General features: G+C 52.7%; 7 protein-coding genes across 7 annotated transcripts; 4 read left to right on the plus strand and 3 right to left on the minus strand.

Annotated features, from left to right (window-relative positions):
- The first annotated feature begins 51 nt into the window (after positions 1-51).
- BU25DRAFT_210486 (uncharacterized protein) lies at positions 52-1,761 on the plus strand. The gene is made up of 2 exons (XM_033701194.1): positions 52-533; positions 581-1,761. Exons 1-2 carry the CDS (start codon positions 116-118, stop codon positions 1,429-1,431), a joined length of 1,269 nt encoding a protein of 422 aa, XP_033556731.1. The 5' UTR covers positions 52-115; the 3' UTR covers positions 1,432-1,761.
- Positions 1,762-2,391: 630 nt separating this feature from the next.
- Positions 2,392-5,995, minus strand: BU25DRAFT_210512 (heat shock protein). Its single transcript, XM_033701196.1, has one exon. It carries the CDS (start codon positions 5,610-5,612, stop codon positions 2,853-2,855), a length of 2,760 nt encoding a protein of 919 aa, XP_033556732.1. The 5' UTR covers positions 5,613-5,995; the 3' UTR covers positions 2,392-2,852.
- A 1,583-nt stretch (positions 5,996-7,578) lies between these two features.
- On the minus strand, positions 7,579-8,661 carry BU25DRAFT_352222 (glycerate dehydrogenase; the record flags this gene model as incomplete). Its single annotated transcript, XM_033703395.1, has 2 exons — positions 7,579-8,102; positions 8,151-8,661. The coding sequence occupies 2 exons, from the start codon at positions 8,659-8,661 to the stop codon at positions 7,579-7,581; spliced, it is 1,035 nt and encodes a 344-aa protein (XP_033556733.1).
- A 1,046-nt stretch (positions 8,662-9,707) lies between these two features.
- On the plus strand, positions 9,708-11,671 carry BU25DRAFT_352030 (amino acid transporter; the record flags this gene model as incomplete). The annotated part of the gene is made up of 4 exons (XM_033703382.1): positions 9,708-10,370; positions 10,419-10,621; positions 10,822-11,399; positions 11,451-11,671. 4 exons carry the CDS (start codon positions 9,708-9,710, stop codon positions 11,669-11,671), a joined length of 1,665 nt encoding a protein of 554 aa, XP_033556734.1.
- Positions 11,672-12,752: 1,081 nt separating this feature from the next.
- BU25DRAFT_352244 (epoxide hydrolase 1) lies at positions 12,753-14,038 on the plus strand (the record flags this gene model as incomplete). The annotated part of the gene is made up of 3 exons (XM_033703399.1): positions 12,753-12,979; positions 13,027-13,660; positions 13,712-14,038. 3 exons carry the CDS (start codon positions 12,753-12,755, stop codon positions 14,036-14,038), a joined length of 1,188 nt encoding a protein of 395 aa, XP_033556735.1.
- Positions 14,039-14,385: 347 nt separating this feature from the next.
- Positions 14,386-15,400, minus strand: BU25DRAFT_210503 (uncharacterized protein). Its single transcript, XM_033701195.1, has one exon. The coding sequence runs from the start codon at positions 15,186-15,188 to the stop codon at positions 14,733-14,735; it is 456 nt and encodes a 151-aa protein (XP_033556736.1). The 5' UTR covers positions 15,189-15,400; the 3' UTR covers positions 14,386-14,732.
- A 997-nt stretch (positions 15,401-16,397) lies between these two features.
- On the plus strand, positions 16,398-18,549 carry BU25DRAFT_402608 (phosphodiesterase/alkaline phosphatase D precursor). Its single transcript, XM_033705051.1, has 4 exons — positions 16,398-16,869; positions 16,924-17,124; positions 17,180-17,428; positions 17,486-18,549. Exons 1-4 carry the CDS (start codon positions 16,432-16,434, stop codon positions 18,479-18,481), a joined length of 1,884 nt encoding a protein of 627 aa, XP_033556737.1. The 5' UTR covers positions 16,398-16,431; the 3' UTR covers positions 18,482-18,549.
- Positions 18,550-18,842: the final 293 nt, after the last annotated feature.

Genomic DNA, 18,842 nt, shown 5'->3' on the forward strand with positions numbered 1-18,842 from the left:
CTTTGATCCAACTTGACCTGACTTCACCACTACAGCTGCAGCTGCTTATTGACAAAGCTTCGGTCTCGACAGACATTGGTATCATTACATACGCACTCAGACAAGTGCTACCGCAATGGCACCCAACAGACAGAAGGTCGTTGCGTCCGGGCGGCCTGGCCGCAAGCCTGGACGAATACCTAAGGCGCAGTCCGCCACGCCAGCGCCAACACCAGCAACGGCAGCAACGCCAAAGCTCAAGCTCAGGCTGACCTTCAAGCCGAGCGCTCAAGCGGGCACACTGCCGCCCGTTTCCGCGTACCGGTTTCCTCTGAGTGCACCACCTTCAGATGATGCTTCAGAGAAAGAGGATGCCGAAGACAACACGTTACTAGGCACGTATGAGCAGGGCAGGAGACGTGGCGCAAGGCAGAGGACGAAGGCCCACGCACCTGACATGGTTTTTGGGAGTGAGATGGACAACCTCATCACGTCTTCTGCTACTATAGGCAAGACGGAAGACGAGGAAGATGTGCAGATGGTCAGCTCGCCACGTAAGTATCAACTGTAGCCAGCGCACGATTGTAACTGACAGCCGCAGCTACCATTCTCAGCATGCGCCCGCCCGAACGCTACAACTCGCCTGACACCATCCAAGGCTCTGGCCTACCTCCTCCCCGCTATACTGGTCCCGTCTCTCAAGACGTCTACGACATCCTAAACACGCTCCAGTCTTCGTCTAAGATCCAAGTGGATCTCCCTGACATGTTTGCTCCCGGCGGCACTGGGGTGGTTAAACCATACACCAACAGCGTCCTGACGCAACTCTACGTCCAATGCTACGAGACCCAGCTCTGGCACTTCTGCGACCTGATTGCCGACACATGGATCCGTGCACTTCAGAAGGCGAATAAGCGCACTCACAAGAGCAAGGACGTGTGGGACTATATGTGGAGGAAGAACGTGGCGCTGGAGAAGATATTTGCGGAAAAGAAGAAAGGGTTCAAGAAAGACGTCTGCGAATTCCGCTTAGATGTGCAGGATCCGGACATGGATCGCGGTGCGACTGATTTCAGCCCTGAGCGACTGCGCGAGCTGTACACTCACACTAGTCGGGGATGTGGCGCTAGGCTGCTGTGGGCGGATGCTATGGCGCTGCGTGGGAGGAAGATGGAAAACGACATCGTCAAGCGACCGGATGTGTGGCCAAGAGAGCTGTTCTTCGACGTCATGTGCGCCAGCTTGCGCATGGTGGGGAGGAAGTTGACCCTGAAGATCGAAGAGAAGTATGAAGGTGCGTGGTGCAGGTACCACGAGCATGTTAAGCATGGACTGCCATGTTACCGCGAGCTGGCGTGGATGCAGAAGAGCGGGAGGAAGGGGATGGAAGATGGCGATGAGGAAGATGAAGACGGGCGTAGACGAGGCCAGGGACGAGAAGCGGGCTCGTGAGGCTGTGGGCGGTGATGAACAGGGTGATACAAAGCGCGTACACTTCGATACTGGCGATGCTGCTGATGCTGGGGAGGTCATTGATTTTGGGGATATCGATGCTGAAGGCGAGTCCGAGAAGGAGGGCTAAAAGCCCAAGAGGAAGTTGAGATCTCGGCGAGATAGCGTTCTGGAGCCCTGAGCGTGGTTCATGAGAGTCATGAAGTTGTACGGTTGGATACGATGAAAAGCATACGATCATCGAATTGCTATCTTACATGGGGCACAACCATGTCGCCGTTTGAGAAAACGTCCCATTATAGACAATCCGATGCATGAAACGGCCGAATACTTTACACGATGGGTTCGAATGCGTTCCGCTCTTCCTCTCGACAACATGGGTGGTTACTCACTTCTTTTCAGACCAGGCGAAGGGCAAACATGAGGTGATGGCCAGCACATTTTGGAGAAAGCAAAAGTCGGACCATAAGATCAGGTTATTGAAGCCTTTGATAGCATGATCATTCGACGCGTGGTGTAGATAGCGCAAACAGCGAAGTCAAGCCATGACAATGGGCTCTTAGAGTTTCAGAACATTCTCTGAAGCTCAAGAAAGGTCCACTCTTTCACTGCCGTTGAGCAAACAACCTCAAGCATATGCATATCAACTGTGGCTTTGGACTTAACGACAAACACATGAGAACAATCGTTTCAGATTCGATACACAGGTGATCAATCTTGTAAGAAACGATGAGGAAATAGATCAGCTGGCGCGAGGAAGATGCATCCGTTCTGAGTTTCTGAGGGCAGACACATTTCCGGGGTGTATAGAAGTTTATGAGTCAATGGTTCCAAGATATCCAATCTCGCCAGTCGCACATCCATAACATCTCCCAGATACACTTTGAAGGTCCTTGTTCAAGAGATCATGGGAAGACCACAAAGCAGTTTCGGTATTCTTTCCAGTGCGATTGGCTTGTACGTATCTGAACAGGCCGTTCAAATTGTGTGTGTGTTTTCGCAATGTAACAGTGTTGAGATAGAGGAGGCAAGAACTACAAAAACAAGTGCTTTCGAGACGCAGAAAGATCCTTTCCCACAAACAACATGGTTCAGCTTCCGCTTGTTTTTGAAGTTCAACAACTTCGTGGTGCGTAGTTGAAGATATTGGCTAGGCTTATAGGGTGGGGCACGAAGTATTCATACATTACTCAGAGAACATCGAGGGTTGTTTTGAGGTTTCATATTGACTATGTACAAAGGGCGATCGACCAGTGCGGAAATGTACCTTTTGCGCTATCCGTAAATCGTGTCTCATAAATCAATCAATGCATGTCTATCCCATGCATTCATCCCAAACGCCATAACACCTATGCTTATCATCAATCATCAAACGTCTCCTCCCTCTACTCATCTGCTCCATTAGTCGATCGTCTAATCTCCTAGTCGTAAAGATCCATACCACCCTCCTCATCTTCCAACTCAGCGACTGCATCAGACTCATCGTACATCTCCGAGTCCTCTTCAGAATCAGTGTGGTTGGGAAGAACAACAATGTGTCCATCATCCAACTCCACACGCGCGACCTCGCCATCCTTGACAGCGCCACGCAAGATGAGCACTGCAAGACGGTTGAGCACCTCCTTCTCGATGAGACGGGCCAGCGGTCGAGCACCATAGGCAGGCGAGTACCCAGCGGAACCAAGGTAATCGCGGACCTCTGGTGACATCTCGATGCGAACGTTCCGCCCGTTGGCAGTAAGTCGCTTCTGAATCTCTCCAAGTCGTACATCGACGATCCTGCGAATCTCCTTCTTAGTAAGACGGTTGAAGATGACGATGCTGGAGATACGGTTGAGGAACTCGGGGAGGAACCAGTTGCGCAGGGCGCCCATAACCATCTCCTTGGTAGTGGGGTCGATCCTGCCATCCGGCGCGTTGGGGCGGGCAAGGTGCTCGGCGCCCAAGTTGGAGGTCATGACGACGATGCAGTTCTTTGCGTCGACAATGCGGCCCTGGCCGTCGGTGATGCGGCCGTCGTCCATAAGCTGCAGGAGCACAGTCAGGACTTCCTTCGCGGCCTTCTCAACTTCGTCGAAGAGAAGGATGGAGAAGGGCTTCCGGCGAAGAGACTCAGTGAGCTGACCGCCAGCATCGTGACCGACATAGCCGGGAGGTGCACCAATCATACGGCTAAGGGAGTGTCGCTCTTGGTACTCCGACATATCGAATCGGATCATGGCCTTGGCGTCGTCGAACAGGAACTCAGCCAGAGCCTTAGTGAGCAGTGTCTTACCGGTACCAGAAGGACCGCAGAAGAGGAAGCTGGGTGGCTGGTTGGGGTTGGCAAGACCTGAGCGCTGCAGGCGAATAGCGTTAGAGACAGCAACAACAGCCTCCTTCTGTCCAACAACAGTGGAATTGAGGTGGCGCTCCATGTTGAGCAGCTTCTCCTTCTCGGTTGTCTTCAGTCGAGTGACGGGGATACCTGTCCATCGAGCGACAATCTCGTTGATCTGGTCAGGACCGACAGAATCGCTAAGCAGAGCCTGGCCGTCCCCAGCCTGGTGTGCCCACATTTCGGCATCTGCCTGAGCCTTCTGCTTCTCCAGCTCTGCGATGCGAGTCTCGACATCCGGAATGGCGTAGTACTTCAAATCTGAAGCGGTCTGGATGTCGCGCATACGCTCGGCCTCAGCAAGCTTGTTCTTGAGACCGTCGAGCTTGACCTTCTGGTCCTGAATCTCTCGGCTGCGGCCCTTCTCACGCTCGTACATGTCGCGAAGTGGCTTAAGATCTTCCTCAATGTTGGCGGCTTCTGCACGAGCATCCTTGAGGCGCTGTATCGAGGCCTCGTCCTTCTCGCGGGCGAGAGCGTGGATCTCGATCTGTAGTTGACGGTGGCGACGCTCAAGGTTGTCAAGAGCTTCCGGTTGCGACTCTCGGGTGACACGAACAGCTGCGGCAGCCTCATCGACGAGATCGACTGCAGAATCGGGGAGGCGACGCTGTGTTAAGTAGCGAGCGGCAAGAGTAGCGGCAGCGACGATGGCACCGTCCATGATGGTGACACCGTGGTGAGTTTCGTACTTTTCCTTCAAACCACGCAGAATCGAGATGGTCTCAGGGATCGATGGCTCCTTGACCAGGACCTGCTGGAAACGACGCTCGAAAGCCTGATCCTTCTCAATGTACTTTCGGTATTCGGCGAGTGTAGTTGCACCAATGCAGTGCAGCTGACCACGGGCGAGCATGGGCTTGAGCAAGTTGGCCGCGTCCATGCCACCCTCTCCAGAAGAACCGGCGCCCATGAGCAGATGGATTTCGTCCACGAACAATACTATCATCTCCTTAGACTCCTCAATCTCCTTGAGGACACCCTTCATGCGTTCTTCGAACTCTCCGCGGTACTTGCTGCCAGCAACAAGAGCACCGACATCCAGGGAGAGCAGCTTGCAGGCTGCCAGGTTGGCAGGGACATCTGCATCGACGATTCGGCGGGCAAGACCCTCAACGACTGTGGTCTTGCCGACACCAGGCTCTCCGATAAGGACGGGGTTGTTCTTTGTTCGTCGCGACAGAATGCGGATGACTCGTCGAATCTCCTCTTCACGACCAATGACAGGATCAATCTTTCCTTCCCGTGCCATGGCAGTCATGTCGATTGTGAACTTCTTCAGATTCTCGTTCTCCTCCTCGGCATCAGCCGTCTTCGAGTCGACCCGCTTGGTGCCTCGCAGCGCCTGGATCGCGTTGTCGATCTGCTTCGCGTTCGGTACGTTTGCGTCGGCGAGACATCGCTGGATTTGGGCGTCTTTGCAGAGCGACTGGATGAGGTGGTCGACGGCGATGTAGCTGTCCTTCTGCGTTCGGCTGAGGTCTTCTGCGTTGCGGAGTACTTCAGCCATCTTGGGGGACGGCGACGTGCGCTCTGGCGGAGGGTCCTGGCTCGGTAACCGTACCAGAGCCTTCTTGAGAGCGCGTTCGAAGAGCTGTGCGTCGCCATTTGCGCGTTCCAGGACCTGCTTGAACAGCGGCGGTGGAGGGATGTCGACCTGGTTCGCCTGGTCCTTGGATGGATCTATCAGTGAGACGGCGAGATGTAGAGGTGTGAGTTGTGAGTGCGCATAGTCCTTGGCCAGCTCGAAGCTGTCTGCCAGAGCCTTAGCGGCGCGGTCGGTGTAGGCGTCGAATGAAGTCATTGTGGTGTGTGACTATAGCCTTGTGTGTATGGCGTAGAAGCCAGTGGGTATCGTGTGGTGTGACCTGTATTCAGGTATGCAGATGAGCTATGAGCTGTGGGTGTTGGTCGAATGTGTTGTGAGTTCTGATGAGAACAAAGACTCGGAGGTACTCGATTGTTATATACTTGCAAGGCTCTGTTTCGAAAAATGCCCAGTGAAAGCCAGCCGCATCGCGAGTGTTCTTGAACGTTATGGTGCCTTCCGCAGTTCCACCGAACCTTCTGGTGGCTGCTGCCAGGTTCCGCCTCGCTACGTCATGCCTGCCTTGCCAGAAAGGGGATAGTGCATTTACTTTGTCCCACCTGCCAGACCGGTCACTTCACCACGTGCACGCACAACACTGAGTTCGCTGTTGTGGCTTGACAAGAGAACCTCGCTTAGCCTTTGCACCGGTATGCAACTACATTGTAGGCTGTCTATAACACTGCAAAACTACACGAGGCAGACCAAGGACAGTGTGGGTAGTTCGCGCAGCCTGATCGCAGTGACTCAGCTCAAAGCCTCATCGAATCATCGAGGAACACCTCAATCGAGCCCCACTCGTGATAGCTACTGACGTCCCAGAAGAACACCTTCAGGATTCGAAGCTGCTGGGCATCAGACCACCGGCCATCGCCGTATCTGCGAATTATTACAGTGACGGTCGAGGAAGACAGTGGCTGTTAGGTCATGTTTAGAACACTTAGTACTGTTCAAGCCTAAGTACCTTGCTCTCAACGCAGCTTCAGAATGGTGCTACAGTCTTGTCGCACACCCGTTGCGGCGTATGTCTATCGCTGAGCCTGGGGCTGTCAACCTCGTCTGCCCTCTTGCTCTCCTCAGCCTCCTCTCCATTCGACCTCATGCCATTCTCCATTTGATCGTCTCGTTGTGCCTTCACTACTGTACTCTCGAGCAGAGGTACCGTCGGTGCATCGCCTTCTGCCCGTCTTTCGACAGGCACGAGTCCATCAAACCATTGGGCACGATGTATGACAGTAGAGCTTCTAATGCCGCCGGAAAGGTTGCGAGTATCTGCTCGTAGGTCTGCCCACAGCTCCGCATCCAGCAAATAAGATACTGGGCTACTGTTATGGTGTTCACCGTGCGTCTCAGGTAACTGTAGAGTAACCCAGCATGTTGGTATGTGAGCACTGAGCCGGGCCCGGTGTCGAATTACTGGGGGATCTTCCTGTGGTTGTGCGACTTGACCAGACATGCCCAGGTGGCGCTGTGGTCCGGCCTTGCCTGCAGCCAAGGTACCATCTCGGAAATTCGGAAAGTGCAGATAACGACTATCGCAAAGCAAAGGGCTGGGTACTGAGGGAGTAGTGGCGCCTTGAGCGCGGAGACGCTTGTTTGCTTGACGGTTGCTGGGCACACATGGCGGTACGTCATGTCAAGCTTGCAAAGTGTGGGGTTCTTGCCCGTGCCGCACCCGTTCCTGAGAGATCGTCAGAGGTGCGTCTGTCAGAAGTGCAGACCATGCCACTGGAAGGCTGCCGAATGTTTGTTGGTAAAGCCAGGGAGGGAAGGTGTGCCCTGGCTGAGTGCAGCGCTGTTGCTGGCGAGAGAAAGCGGTCAGCGGAACCTCTGCTGGGTTGATTGAGAGGGAGAATTCGAGAAAATGACAATGTATTGTGTCAGGTACATGAGCGCGATTGAGAAGGTGCAGGGTAGCTGCGAGCTTGAGGCCGCGGTTTGAGAAAAGGAAGGAGCAGGCGAGAGCACGTGGCAGCCTCGCCGTGACCTCACCTCCATTCTAAACTCGTATTTCCATCTCAACCGTTTTGCGCAAGCAAACATAAAAGTGCATCCTATCAAACCAGTTCTGGGCCTTGAACGCCTGTGTTTCATGCACAGCACATGCATACCTCGACCCTCATGGCCACTAATCGACGCCTACATCTCTCACACAGTCAACAGCATTACCTTCTGACTGTGTTCAAGCGACAACGTTGATGTACTCGCCTTTGAGTGCCGCCTCTGTGGTGGCCTTCAAGATCTCACCCAAGTTCTTGATCGTCCTCTGTGAAAGCCAAGCCAGATGTGGGCTCAAGGTGATGTTCAAATCCTTTACATCTTCCGCAAGAAGAGGTGTGTCCTCTGGTCCTCCAACAGGCTCGACTTGGTATACATCGGTAGCATAGCCGGCAATGCGCTTCTCTCTCAAGGCCTTCACGACAGCTGCCTCATCGACGATGCCGCCTCTGGCAATGTTGATCAACAGTGCATATGGGTGCATCTTCTCGAATTCGGCCGCGGATAACAGGTTCAGCGTTTGTGGGTTTCGCGGTAGCGACAGTACGATAACTGTAGCTTGTCGAAGGACGTCGTCAAACGGCACACGGCCATCTTCCGCATTCGGCGCTGGGAGTGCATCTCCCGGTGAGGGGTTGGAGGACGGTTTACGATCAGCCACGAGCACCTTCATCCCCAGGGCCCGTCCCACGGCCGCAATACGCTTTCCTAAACGTCCGGTCAGTCCTCGTTCCGTCGTGGGCGAGCAGCACGCACCAAGGCCTCCATAGCCCACAATTCCTAGGACTTCATCTCCACATGTCAACGGGGGCTTGCCATCGGGTAGTCGCAGATACGTGTTGACACTGCCCCTCTGCTTCCATTCACTGGGCTGACGACGCGTAACCTGATCTAGTAAAACGGTCCTGCGTCGCGCTGCAAAGTAGAGGCTTATCGCGTGCTCAGACACTGCCTCCAGATTTGCCCCTGGACAGTTGCATACACGGATGGCTCGGGCCTTCGCAGACTGGAGGTCTACGCAGTCCGTGCCAGTTGCGGAGACAATAACGTAACGCAATCGCGGTGTGACATTGTGGCTCAGCGTTTCAGCATCGAGCTTCACTGTCGTAACAACAACAATATCCGCATTGCGAATGCGGGCGTGCAGTTCGTCGCGTGTGGAGGTTGTTTGATATGAAGTGAGGCTGTAGGTCGTGTTGGGTGGAAGGTCAAGTGTCTCAAAGAGAGGCTGGTGTTGTTTCTCCAGTGCTACAACCTCGAAATGCATGCTGATGACGTAGCATGTGGAGTATCGAATTAGACAATTGAACTGGGAATCGTGAACTTTCGTATTCGTAGTGTGGACTTTAGCTAATTTCTATAGCTTTGGTACTGCTCCGCAGCTAACCGTCCTCTGTGGAGCTCGATTTCCTTCGACAACTGTAAGGAGTGCGCAGTGTGCTTTCCGAAGTCAGACATTTAGATGGTCAAGGAAAGAACAAAGTGTTGAGAAACATCGAACAAAGCACCCACAGTGCACATCTTGCAGCGTATCTTCAAACAATTCCCCTTTTCTTGCCTAGCTGCACTCACCACGATCTCTCGTCAATCGCAGCCTATCACGTGTTATCTCGAGACCCTGATGCACACGACCACCAGGCAGGATCTTTGCGACGATTTAAACTGAGCTTGCAAGCCCCCAAACAACGCCAGCACGCCGGGTCAGCCAGTTCGGCAATGTCCATTGGCTGCAGGTAAGCATGGTAAGATACGAAGTAGATAGCGACCAGCCGTCGACGTCCCAGGACCACTCCACCTCTCCGTTGAGGCCTTTCTTCCATTCGATGTTCAGATCTTCATCGCCGCGCACGGTTCGCTCGAGTTGTGGGCAATGCAAATTGCTGGCCCTGGTGTCGCCTGGACAGGAGATGAACCCCGGCATGGACGGCAGGAAAATTTGACGTCTTCTGTCCCACTTCCAGAAGCCTTGCAGGCAAATCGACTGGGTAGCTGCGGCTGACCTTCCGCCCCGGCTCGGTGGTGTTTTCGGTGCCACCAGTGCGCACCATCCCAGCAGCAACCAGGCTCAACCCACTGCCGACACGCGCCAAGGGGCGGGCGCTGGCTCCCAAGTGAGATTCGCGTGGGCGTGCTAACACAGCTTGCCCACACCAGGCTAGCAGGGAGCTGGACCAGGCGCGGCCTGACGTCCATCTACAGCCCTTCAAAGCTCGCGCGGGCCCCGTTCGGGATGTCGCAAAGCTTTTCACGACAACACAGAGGACCCCTTCACTCCCCGGCCAGCCTCAGGACAACTCCACCACACCGCTCACCATGGCCAGTACCACCCACGCGTACGGTACGCAGTCAGATGCGTATGCCGCCGAGAACGATGTCATTCCTCGCACTTCTGAGAAGGGGAGGAAGGTTAGCCTTGGCAAGGCCCCTTCTGAGGGTGCTCTGAACGATTCCGACGATCTTCTGGCGGCCATGGGCTACAAGGCCGAACTTGTACGCTCAAGATCGACTCTCCAGGTTGCTTTCATGTCCTTCGTTCTGGCCTCTATCCCCTACGGATTGGCCACTACGCTCTACTACCCGGTCGTCAACGGTGGTCCCGTTACCATTATCTGGGGATGGCTTGCGGTATCTCTGATTATCCTCTGCGTTGCAGCATCGCTAGGAGAAATCACCAGTGTCTACCCTACCAGCGGTGGTGTCTACTACCAGACTTTCATGTTGGCGGCTCCTTCTTACCGAAAGATCGCCTCATGGATTTGTGGTTGGTGCTTCGTCGTCGGCAACATAACGATTACTCTTTCCGTCAACTTCGCTACTGCTCTCTTCTACGTGGCATGTATCAATGTGTTCACCGATGCAGAAGGAAACGGCATCTTCGCAGGCACAACATGGCAGGTCTACCTGATCTTCCTTGGTGTCACACTTTTGTGTAACATCGTTTGTGTCACTTCGAACAAGTGGCTCCCATGGCTCGATGTGAGATTCCCTCCAGACTCGTATAAATGCGTTACTTACCAAGCGTAGACCTTTGCCATTTTCTGGACTTTTGCCGGTGTCATCGCCATTGTCGTGTGCGTGCTTGCCATTGCGAAAAACGGACGCCACAGCGCCGATTACGTCTTCACCACCCTCGACACCTCTAGCTCTGGATGGGTTCCCGGATGGTCGTTCATGGTCGGACTTCTCCACGCAGCCTACGCAACCTCCTCGACCGGAATGATTGTCTCGTGAGCATGCCCTTTACTTCTGCCAGAGCGACACGCAGTTCTTGCCCAAGCACTTCACCCCATGCAATTCTCCAAAGCAGCCTTCCCACAGCAACTTCGTCGTGCTACCCAAGCGACTTTTCATTCCCATTGCGACACATGCTTCAAAGAGACATGGTAATTTCAAACTGGTAATTGTCCACGTGCTGACTATTCTATAGTATGTGCGAAGAGGTTCGTCACCCTGCGACCCAGGTTCCCAAGGCTATGGTTGGCACCATTGTCCTAAACACTATCTGCGGTCTCATCTTCCTCATTCCCCTCGTTTTCGTCTTGCCCGACCAGGCTTACCTCGCTGGACTCCTGTCCGGTCAGCCAACCCCTGCCATCATTGTGGACGCCGTGGGCTCTTCAGGCGGTGCCATCGGCCTGCTGCTCCCGCTCATGGTCCTCGGCCTGTTCTGCGGTATCGGCTGCACGACTGCCTCGTCCCGCGCCATCTACGCCTTCGCTCGTGATGGTGGTATCCCTGGTTACAAGATGTGGAGGGTCGTTAATACCAAGTTCGATGTACCCGTCAACGCTATGATGATGAGCATGGTTGTTCAGCTTGCGCTCGGTCTCATCTACTTCGGTGCTGCAGCCGCTTTCAACGCTTTCTCTGGCGTTGGTGTCATTTGCTTGACACTCAGCTACGCTGCACCTATCATATGCTCTCTGCTCGGCGGTCGCAAGCAGGTCGTTGAGGGCCAATTCTACCTCGGCAAGCTTGGTCTGTTTTGCAACTTTGTTGCCATCGGTAAGTTGAGTTTCCTGTAGATCACATTACAGTAGCTAACATAGGTGACAGCCTGGTCTGCCCTTGCGACACCCCTCTTCTGCATGCCTACTTACCTTCCCGTCACCCCTACCTCGATGAACTACGCTTCCGTCGTTCTTGCTGCCGTCATCCTCGTCTCTACCGTCTGGTACTTCGTCTGGGGTAAGGCCAACTACGAGGGTCCCCCAACACATGAGGACGCCGTTCTCGAGGCCAGGAGGGCCAGCTTCGTCAGCACTCACAGCAAATAAGCGGTATCTACAGGCAGGCGTTCAGGAAGATTGTACATAAACGGCTCTCTTGCTTGTGGAGAGAGGGCCGCATTTGATTTTGTGGTGTTCGCTTGAGCGACAGCTCGTGAGCTCTATTGTACAGTTCTACATTTTTACCAATATACCCAAGTTCTCGCTTTCGATCTATCTGTCCTTCTGTCGTGTTTCAACGAGTTTGTTGTAAGTCTGGAACACAATGGTTCCGCAGTTCTGGTCATTGTCGTCACTAGCTTTTGCCTCATCGACTAGTTCGAGTCCGTCGAATCCGCAATCAATGATCATGATGCACAAGCCGCGCTCACCGGCGCTCCACACAAGGGACTGTCATCGAGTCGCGTCTCCTACAATCTCGATTGTCGACTCAGCACGGACTGATTATAAAGGCAGCTATTATCGAGGCGCTCACGTGTTCTACTCAGTCAGGCAAGTGCGCTTCACCATTGACATCGATGTCTAGACATGCAATGCAGGAGCGGCATGTAGCATATTCACGGGCAAGGCTGAAATAGTTGTCACAAATTCACTAGTCGCTCTCAGTCCCCACATGCCCAAGAGTACGGTTAGCGACCTCCGCACTGCACACAGCCCTGTCGCACCACCCATGAAACGGTCATCCAGGAGAACAATCGATTTTCAGTAACAGTAGTTCATTGAGTGTCAGGCTGACAGACCAAAACATGAGAGGGATGGTGGTGATGAATATGCCGCGCAGAGAAGATGCATCGACGACATCTGCGACTCACTTTCTGGCATGACCGCACCTTCGGGGATGAAAAAGACATGAGATAGCATGACGTTCATCATGGTGAGTCACATCATTGCGATGTTTGATGGTGTTGCACAACTGCGTTTGCTGTATGTCAACCGCCGATCACCTGCCCAATCGAGCAGCAGGCATCTGCATTACACGCGTGTAGACTATTACAAACACACAACACCACTTGCGCATTTGTAAGCTTCACCCACTTCTGTATGACTGACAGAAAAATAAATACAACCTCAGAGCAACCGGAAAGCTCATCACAACCACCATATCAGACCTACATCGCACAGCGCCAATATGACATCATCGAAGTCCTTTAGCAACGTGCCAGCCGGTGCAAGCCAGCAGCCAACACCTTTTGAGCTGCATATCAACGAGCAGAAGCTCCAAGACTTCAAGACATTGCTCAAGCTGAGCCCAATTGCGAAAGAGACATACGAGAACCTGCGAGAAGATGGAGAGTTTGGAGTCACCCGCAAATGGATGCTAGATGCGAAGCAATACTGGCAAGAAAGTTTCGATTGGTATGTCAGGGTGGTCTATCTGTACTTACTGCTCTGACATGGTACAGGCGGAAGGAAGAGGATCGCATCAATTCCCTGCCCAACTTCAGAACCCAGATCAAGGACGATGATGGGAATAGCTACGATATCCACTTCGCAGCCCTCTTTTCCTCAAAGCCGGACGCAATCCCTATCGCTTTTCTCCACGGATGGCCAGGGTCTTTTCTTGAGTTTGTACCGCTGCTAGAGCTTCTGCAGAAGAAGTACACGCCGGATGACTTACCATACCACATCATCGTGCCCTCGCTTCCTGGCTATGCTCTTTCCTCAGATCCACCACATGACAAAGACTGGACTACCATCGACATCGGCCGCACGATCCACAAGCTGATGCTTTCCCTCGGATTCGGTTCAAGCGGGTACCTTGTTCAGGGCGGCGACATTGGAAGTCTGGTCTCTCGTGTGATTGCAGCAAGATACGATGAGTGCAAGGGCATGCACCTCAACTTTATGCTCAACAATGGGATCCAAGACAAGGCCAGCGAGGATGATAAGCTTACTGAGCAGGAAGAAAAGGGTTTGAAGCGCATGGAGAAGTTCTTTGTTAAAGGCAGAGCGTATGCGCACGAGCATGGAACGAAGCCTGCTACTATTGGGTTCGCAATGGCAAGCTCGCCTGTTGCTCAGCTTGCTTGGATTGGAGTAAGTCGAAAAGCTTTTGGGTGTCCCTACAACCTACTGACAAGACCACAGGAGAAGTTTCTTGCCTGGTCCGACCCAAACACAACGCCCTCTCTCAATACCATCCTTACTGACATCACACTGTACTGGCTCACCGACTGCTTCCCCACATCCATCTACACATACCGACAAGACAAGAAGATGGACCAAGTAAACAAGCCTACCGGATACTCGTACTTCCCGTATGAGCTGTGTCCTATTCCGCAGGCCTGGGCTGCTAAGACGTGTGATCTGGTGTTTTTCAAGAGCCATGATAAGGGTGGGCATTTTGCGGCGTTGGAGAGGCCGGAGACGCTGTGGGCGGATGTTGAGGGGTATGTGAAGATTGCTTGGGAGTGATGGGCCATGCCGTCACTCGGAATGTAGGCAAGTGCAATACGACTGCCTCTTCGGCTATAGATCTGCCGGTTGTTGTGGCGTATAAGTACCCCCTCCTACTACTTGACTGCAGCAACACCTAAAAACCTTTACCTGAACGCTCCAACTCTCCATACACAACTCACGCAACTATCAATATGTCGAAAAGCACAGGTTCCTGAATCTGCGGCAAAGTCACCTACGAGATCGAGGGCGGTCCCTTAGCAAGGTAGGCACCACACCTCACCTCACCCCTCTGCCCACACCCCTTCACTCCTTCAAATGCCCTCTCTGCCTACCAACTAACTAATTTTAGTGAGGATTTGGGCGGAACATTGAGGGGAGTTGTACTGTAAGGTGTGGCATAGGAGTGGAGTTGAGATAGTAAGGCGTTGTGTGTTGAGTGAATGTCGGTGGGTTGGCGTTGGGTGTCTGTTGGGAAGAGAGGAAACTTTGCACGAGTCTAGGTGCACAGCAAGAGCAACAAATGAAAGAACAGGGTCAAGCTGAAGTCATGACCTAGCGTAATGGTGACACCGTGAGCTGAGCCAACGCTGCGTTGTTGCAGAGCGTGGTAACCCTTTATATGCCCCAAGATCAAAGGTTCGATCCTGGGCCGCGGTGCCCCAGGCGTCAGTAGAATGTCTGTCTTGCATCCCTCAGTAAGGGTTTGAGCTCAGTGCGCATGCTTGAACATGATCTCTTCGTAACTGTTTGCAACCTCCAGATAATCCGCATCGAAGCCGCAGTGTTTGGTGAAGTCTGCAGGGTACGGTCCGTAGCAGGAAACGTTGAGGCTTCCGTCACCGAGCTGTTGGCCAAACAGGCCCTTCCTATCACTATATGCAAACACACTGCCACAGTTGACGAAGGCATACGCTTCTGGTGCCGTTTCCTTGGCGTTCGAGACCTGCATGCTCCATCCGCTGAGTCCAGAATGATGTGGTCGATCTTGTGAGAAGAGACTTCTTGTCTTGCTCCATGCACCATCTGCACCAACAAGCAAGTTGAACCCGGATAGCACTTCGGCGTTGCTGAAAAATACATTCAACCCAAAAGATGCCATTTTTCGCAGAGATGCAAGCTTCCAGCCCCATTTCACGTGTTCTGCTGGCACATTTTCGACCAGCATCTTTCTCAGTACCGCGCGATTAATCTCTAGCGATCTTGGGGAATGACATGTCGCTTTTAAGCTGAGGTATGAGTGGTCGTGTGATGTGCTCTGAAGATGAATTGGATTTTGTAAAGGTGTGTTGATGATTTTCTTTTGATGTAAGACCGAATCTGGGAGCCTGGTTGATCGAATACGGAAGTAGTTGGCCAAATGTTCTTTCTGCTCCTGTCGCAGTAAGTATCTTAGAAGATAGGACCACAGTACCCTCCATTATCTACTTTTCATGTATCACAGTCATCAAGCGATGCAGCTGTATCGTGGTGCCTGCTGTTGCTCATTGAACAGTCGTTAATTCGCTCATTGCATACTGACGGCTGAGTAACGCGGCGTGTCAGCCATCTTCATGCGTTCTGTCGCAACGCTAGACACACTGGGACTAGTTGTTAATACGACAATGTGACAAAGTGATCAGTTCGACCGTGTATTTGCTTGAAAGTATTTAATATAGGGCGACTCAATGAGATGATCGTTGTTGTCACTGAAGGATGAAGGATGTGGGTGCCAGCCCATTGAAGGGCTCCTACTGGCATTAGGGATGACGTAAGCTTGGCAGATCGCTATCGATAACGAACCTTAATCTTCTCGCGTTTTCAACACCATTAAACATTACAAATGTAGGAACTAAAAGCGGTGCTGGCTCGGTTGAGCTCGTCATCTTGGTGCCCGTTCGCCTTTGGCACCTTCTTCTTTCGCACAGAAGCATTGTCAAGCTTTCCTTGCGAACCATGTTCAACGCTCTTCGTTCCTATCCACCAATCAAGCCGAAGCCTGCTGCACACGTTCTTCTTGGTTTCGTATACCCCCGAAACGACCATACGCATTCGAGCAGTAGCCGAACAGGACTTCACGAACAGCAAATCAGGGTTGAGCTATCTCCGCTGATGGGTCGGTGGGACATCGTTTGCGCAGCTGCCACCCCGGTATTACTTCTATCGGCACGGCTCACCGTCGAATGTATCGCAACATGCTTCAATCGAGATCTTTGATTGGCATTTTACCGCTTGAAGGCTCCCCAGTGCTCCCGTTCCTGCAGAAATGACGCAGTCAATGCAGAAAACAGAATGGGAAACAGCCCATGATGCTCCGAGGAGCTTTGAAATTGTGTGGTTCTGGTTGGATTACAAAAGGTCCAGAGTGCCGGTAGCTTTGCTCTGCAGGCTGGTCTGACTACACTTCTGTTTTCTAGAAGTCAATTAGCGCTATGAAGCTCCAGTTTCTACCATTTCTGCCATTGGCGTCAATCGCCAGCGCCAGCTGGTCGAAGAACCTGAACTATCGTTCACCCTCAGAGCACCACCCTGCTTTGGGGATTTCGATCCATAGGGTTGTCAAGAGGAATGATCCTCAATCCAGTTACGATACAGCGACCCTGAACTTTACTCATGGCGTCGCTTCCGGTGATCCATACCCCAACAGCGTCATTCTTTGGACCCGTGTTGCGCCGCAGAGCGACAACTCACAGTCAAACTTGACAGTCACTGGATACGCTCCCTTGTATGATCACGACAATGAGAAGTACGTTCACGTCTCGAAGTCGCCTGTTTGCGTGGAGTACAAGGTCGCCTCGGATCAGAATCTTACCAGCACGGTGGATTCTGGCAAGGTTTACACCAGCTCCGATGTAGACTTCACTGTCAAGGTACGGTACTACGTAAAAACTCGGATGGCCTTCAGTTGGCTGATAACGCCCTAGGTTGAAGCCCAGAACTTGAAGCCATACACCACGTACTACTACCAATTCAATGTCTGCAACTCGAACAACAAGAGTCCACTTGGACGAACGAAGACAACACCAAACGCAGACGACGATATCACTGAAGTCGGCATTGCTGTGTACAGCTGCGCAAATTATCCCTTTGGTTTCTTCAATGCGTACGGCAATGTTGCACGAAAGGTTCGCCTTACTGACCGACCTGGTCATTACCATGCGCTAATACACGTTACTACAGGACTCGGTTGATTACGTCGTGCATCTCGGAGACTATATCTACGAATATGAGAACGGCTACTATGGCTGGGGCAACAGCCTGGGACGAATTCCCCTGCCCGACCGCGAGATCTTTACTCTGTACGACTACCGCAAGCGCCTAGCCACATACCGTACCGATTTGGACCTTGTCGAAAGTCACCAGAAGTTCCCTTGGATTCCAGTGTGGGATGATCACGAGGTAGCGGACAACACATACCGTGACGGCATGGTGAGTAACGTGTTGTACTTAGCTGCACTTTCGGGTAGGCTTACTGATCTCTTCTAGGCTGAATTGAACAACACAGAGGACTCCTTCATCAAGGATGGCGTAGGCGTGGCTGTAGACCAGCGCAAGATGAACGCCGTCCGTGCTTACTTCGAGTGGATGCCGATTAGGCAAGTCGACATGGACGATAACCTCCGTATCTGGCGATCGTTCTCCATTGGAAAGCTGGTCGACCTGACGATGCTCGATACTCGTCAGTACGATCGATCAATCACCGACTTGTACTGGAACACCGATTACGTTCACGAAATCTCGAACGATGCAGGCCGATCACTCATGGGCTCGCGTCAAGAGAACTGGTTCTACAGGAAGCTTTCAGAGTCAGCCAAGCGCGGTGCAACATGGCGAGTGATAGGGTCCCAGATCGTGTTCTCACGCGTGAACCAGTCGGCAGCTTATGGCAACGATAACCCTGTGAACTACGACGCCTGGGACGGATACCAAGCGAACAAGAACCGCACCCTGAACCATTTGTACAGCAACAACATTAACAACAACATCTTCCTCGCCGGCGACAGCCATGCTTCATGGGTCAGCGACCTCGTCTGGCTAGGCGAAAAGGAGTACAACAAGAGCACGGGTGCTGGCAGCATTGGTGTCGAATTCGCCGGTAGCGCTGTTACCTCACCGTGCCCATACGGCGCGAACATCAGCCTCGCCACCGCCAACAACTACTCCACATGGCTGCAAAATGCGAACGACGAGCTTCAGTGGCAGGACTTGTACTATCGTGGATACTTCGAGCTCCACTTCACGCATGATAAGGTCGATGCAAATTTCTTTGGCTTGCCTACCGTTGTCACCAGGAACGGATGGGAGATCCCCATTGCGAACTTCACCGTCCTTGCTGGCGAGAACAAGCTGCAACGGCCTGTGGCAGGAGGAGTTGTTGAAAGTGGAAGCTTGAAGTTCGGCAAAGTCGTGCAGAACAACGTAACCCTCGATACGAACAACGGCACCTGGTTCGTAAGCCATGCTGACTTAGAGGTCTTGTAAGGGGCGAATTATAGCCATCGTGCCATCTCTGGTCAGTCAAGAGAGTTAAAATTGTATGCATCAACGACCGAAGCACCATCAAATGCGAAACCACGAATGCACCAGGGGCCCACTTTCACATTGTCACATCTACTGACGTCTTCTCTATTTAAGGTGTTCACTTCAACCAAGCCCACGGAAAGGGTCTGGACATCTGGACCCCGGAAACCACCACCGTAATCTCACCATGCTCGTCATAGAACACACGGCACCACTTCAACACAGACTACAACATTAGACGCAACAGGACGAATGCAAATCAAAACATGCTTTGGCATGTAAGCTATCGACAATTGTTACCAACATGCAGGAAAGTTGGAAC

The sequence above is a fragment of the Macroventuria anomochaeta genome (assembly GCF_010093625.1).
Source record: "Macroventuria anomochaeta strain CBS 525.71 unplaced genomic scaffold BU25scaffold_44, whole genome shotgun sequence".
Lineage (NCBI taxonomy): Eukaryota > Fungi > Ascomycota > Dothideomycetes > Pleosporales > Didymellaceae > Macroventuria > Macroventuria anomochaeta.

Coding starts and splice junctions, on each gene's coding strand:
- BU25DRAFT_210486 (XM_033701194.1), top strand. CDS start 116: ATGGCACCCAACAGACAGAAGGTCGTTGCGTCCGGGCGGCCTGGCCGC. Junction 534..580: donor GCAGATGGTCAGCTCGCCAC/GTAAGTATCAAC, acceptor TGACAGCCGCAG/CTACCATTCTCAGCATGCGC.
- BU25DRAFT_210512 (XM_033701196.1), bottom strand. CDS start 5,612: ATGACTTCATTCGACGCCTACACCGACCGCGCCGCTAAGGCTCTGGCA.
- BU25DRAFT_210503 (XM_033701195.1), bottom strand. CDS start 15,188: ATGCTGGTCGAAAATGTGCCAGCAGAACACGTGAAATGGGGCTGGAAG.
- BU25DRAFT_402608 (XM_033705051.1), top strand. CDS start 16,432: ATGAAGCTCCAGTTTCTACCATTTCTGCCATTGGCGTCAATCGCCAGC. Junction 17,125..17,179: donor ACGGCAATGTTGCACGAAAG/GTTCGCCTTACT, acceptor ACGTTACTACAG/GACTCGGTTGATTACGTCGT. Junction 17,429..17,485: donor ACACATACCGTGACGGCATG/GTGAGTAACGTG, acceptor GATCTCTTCTAG/GCTGAATTGAACAACACAGA.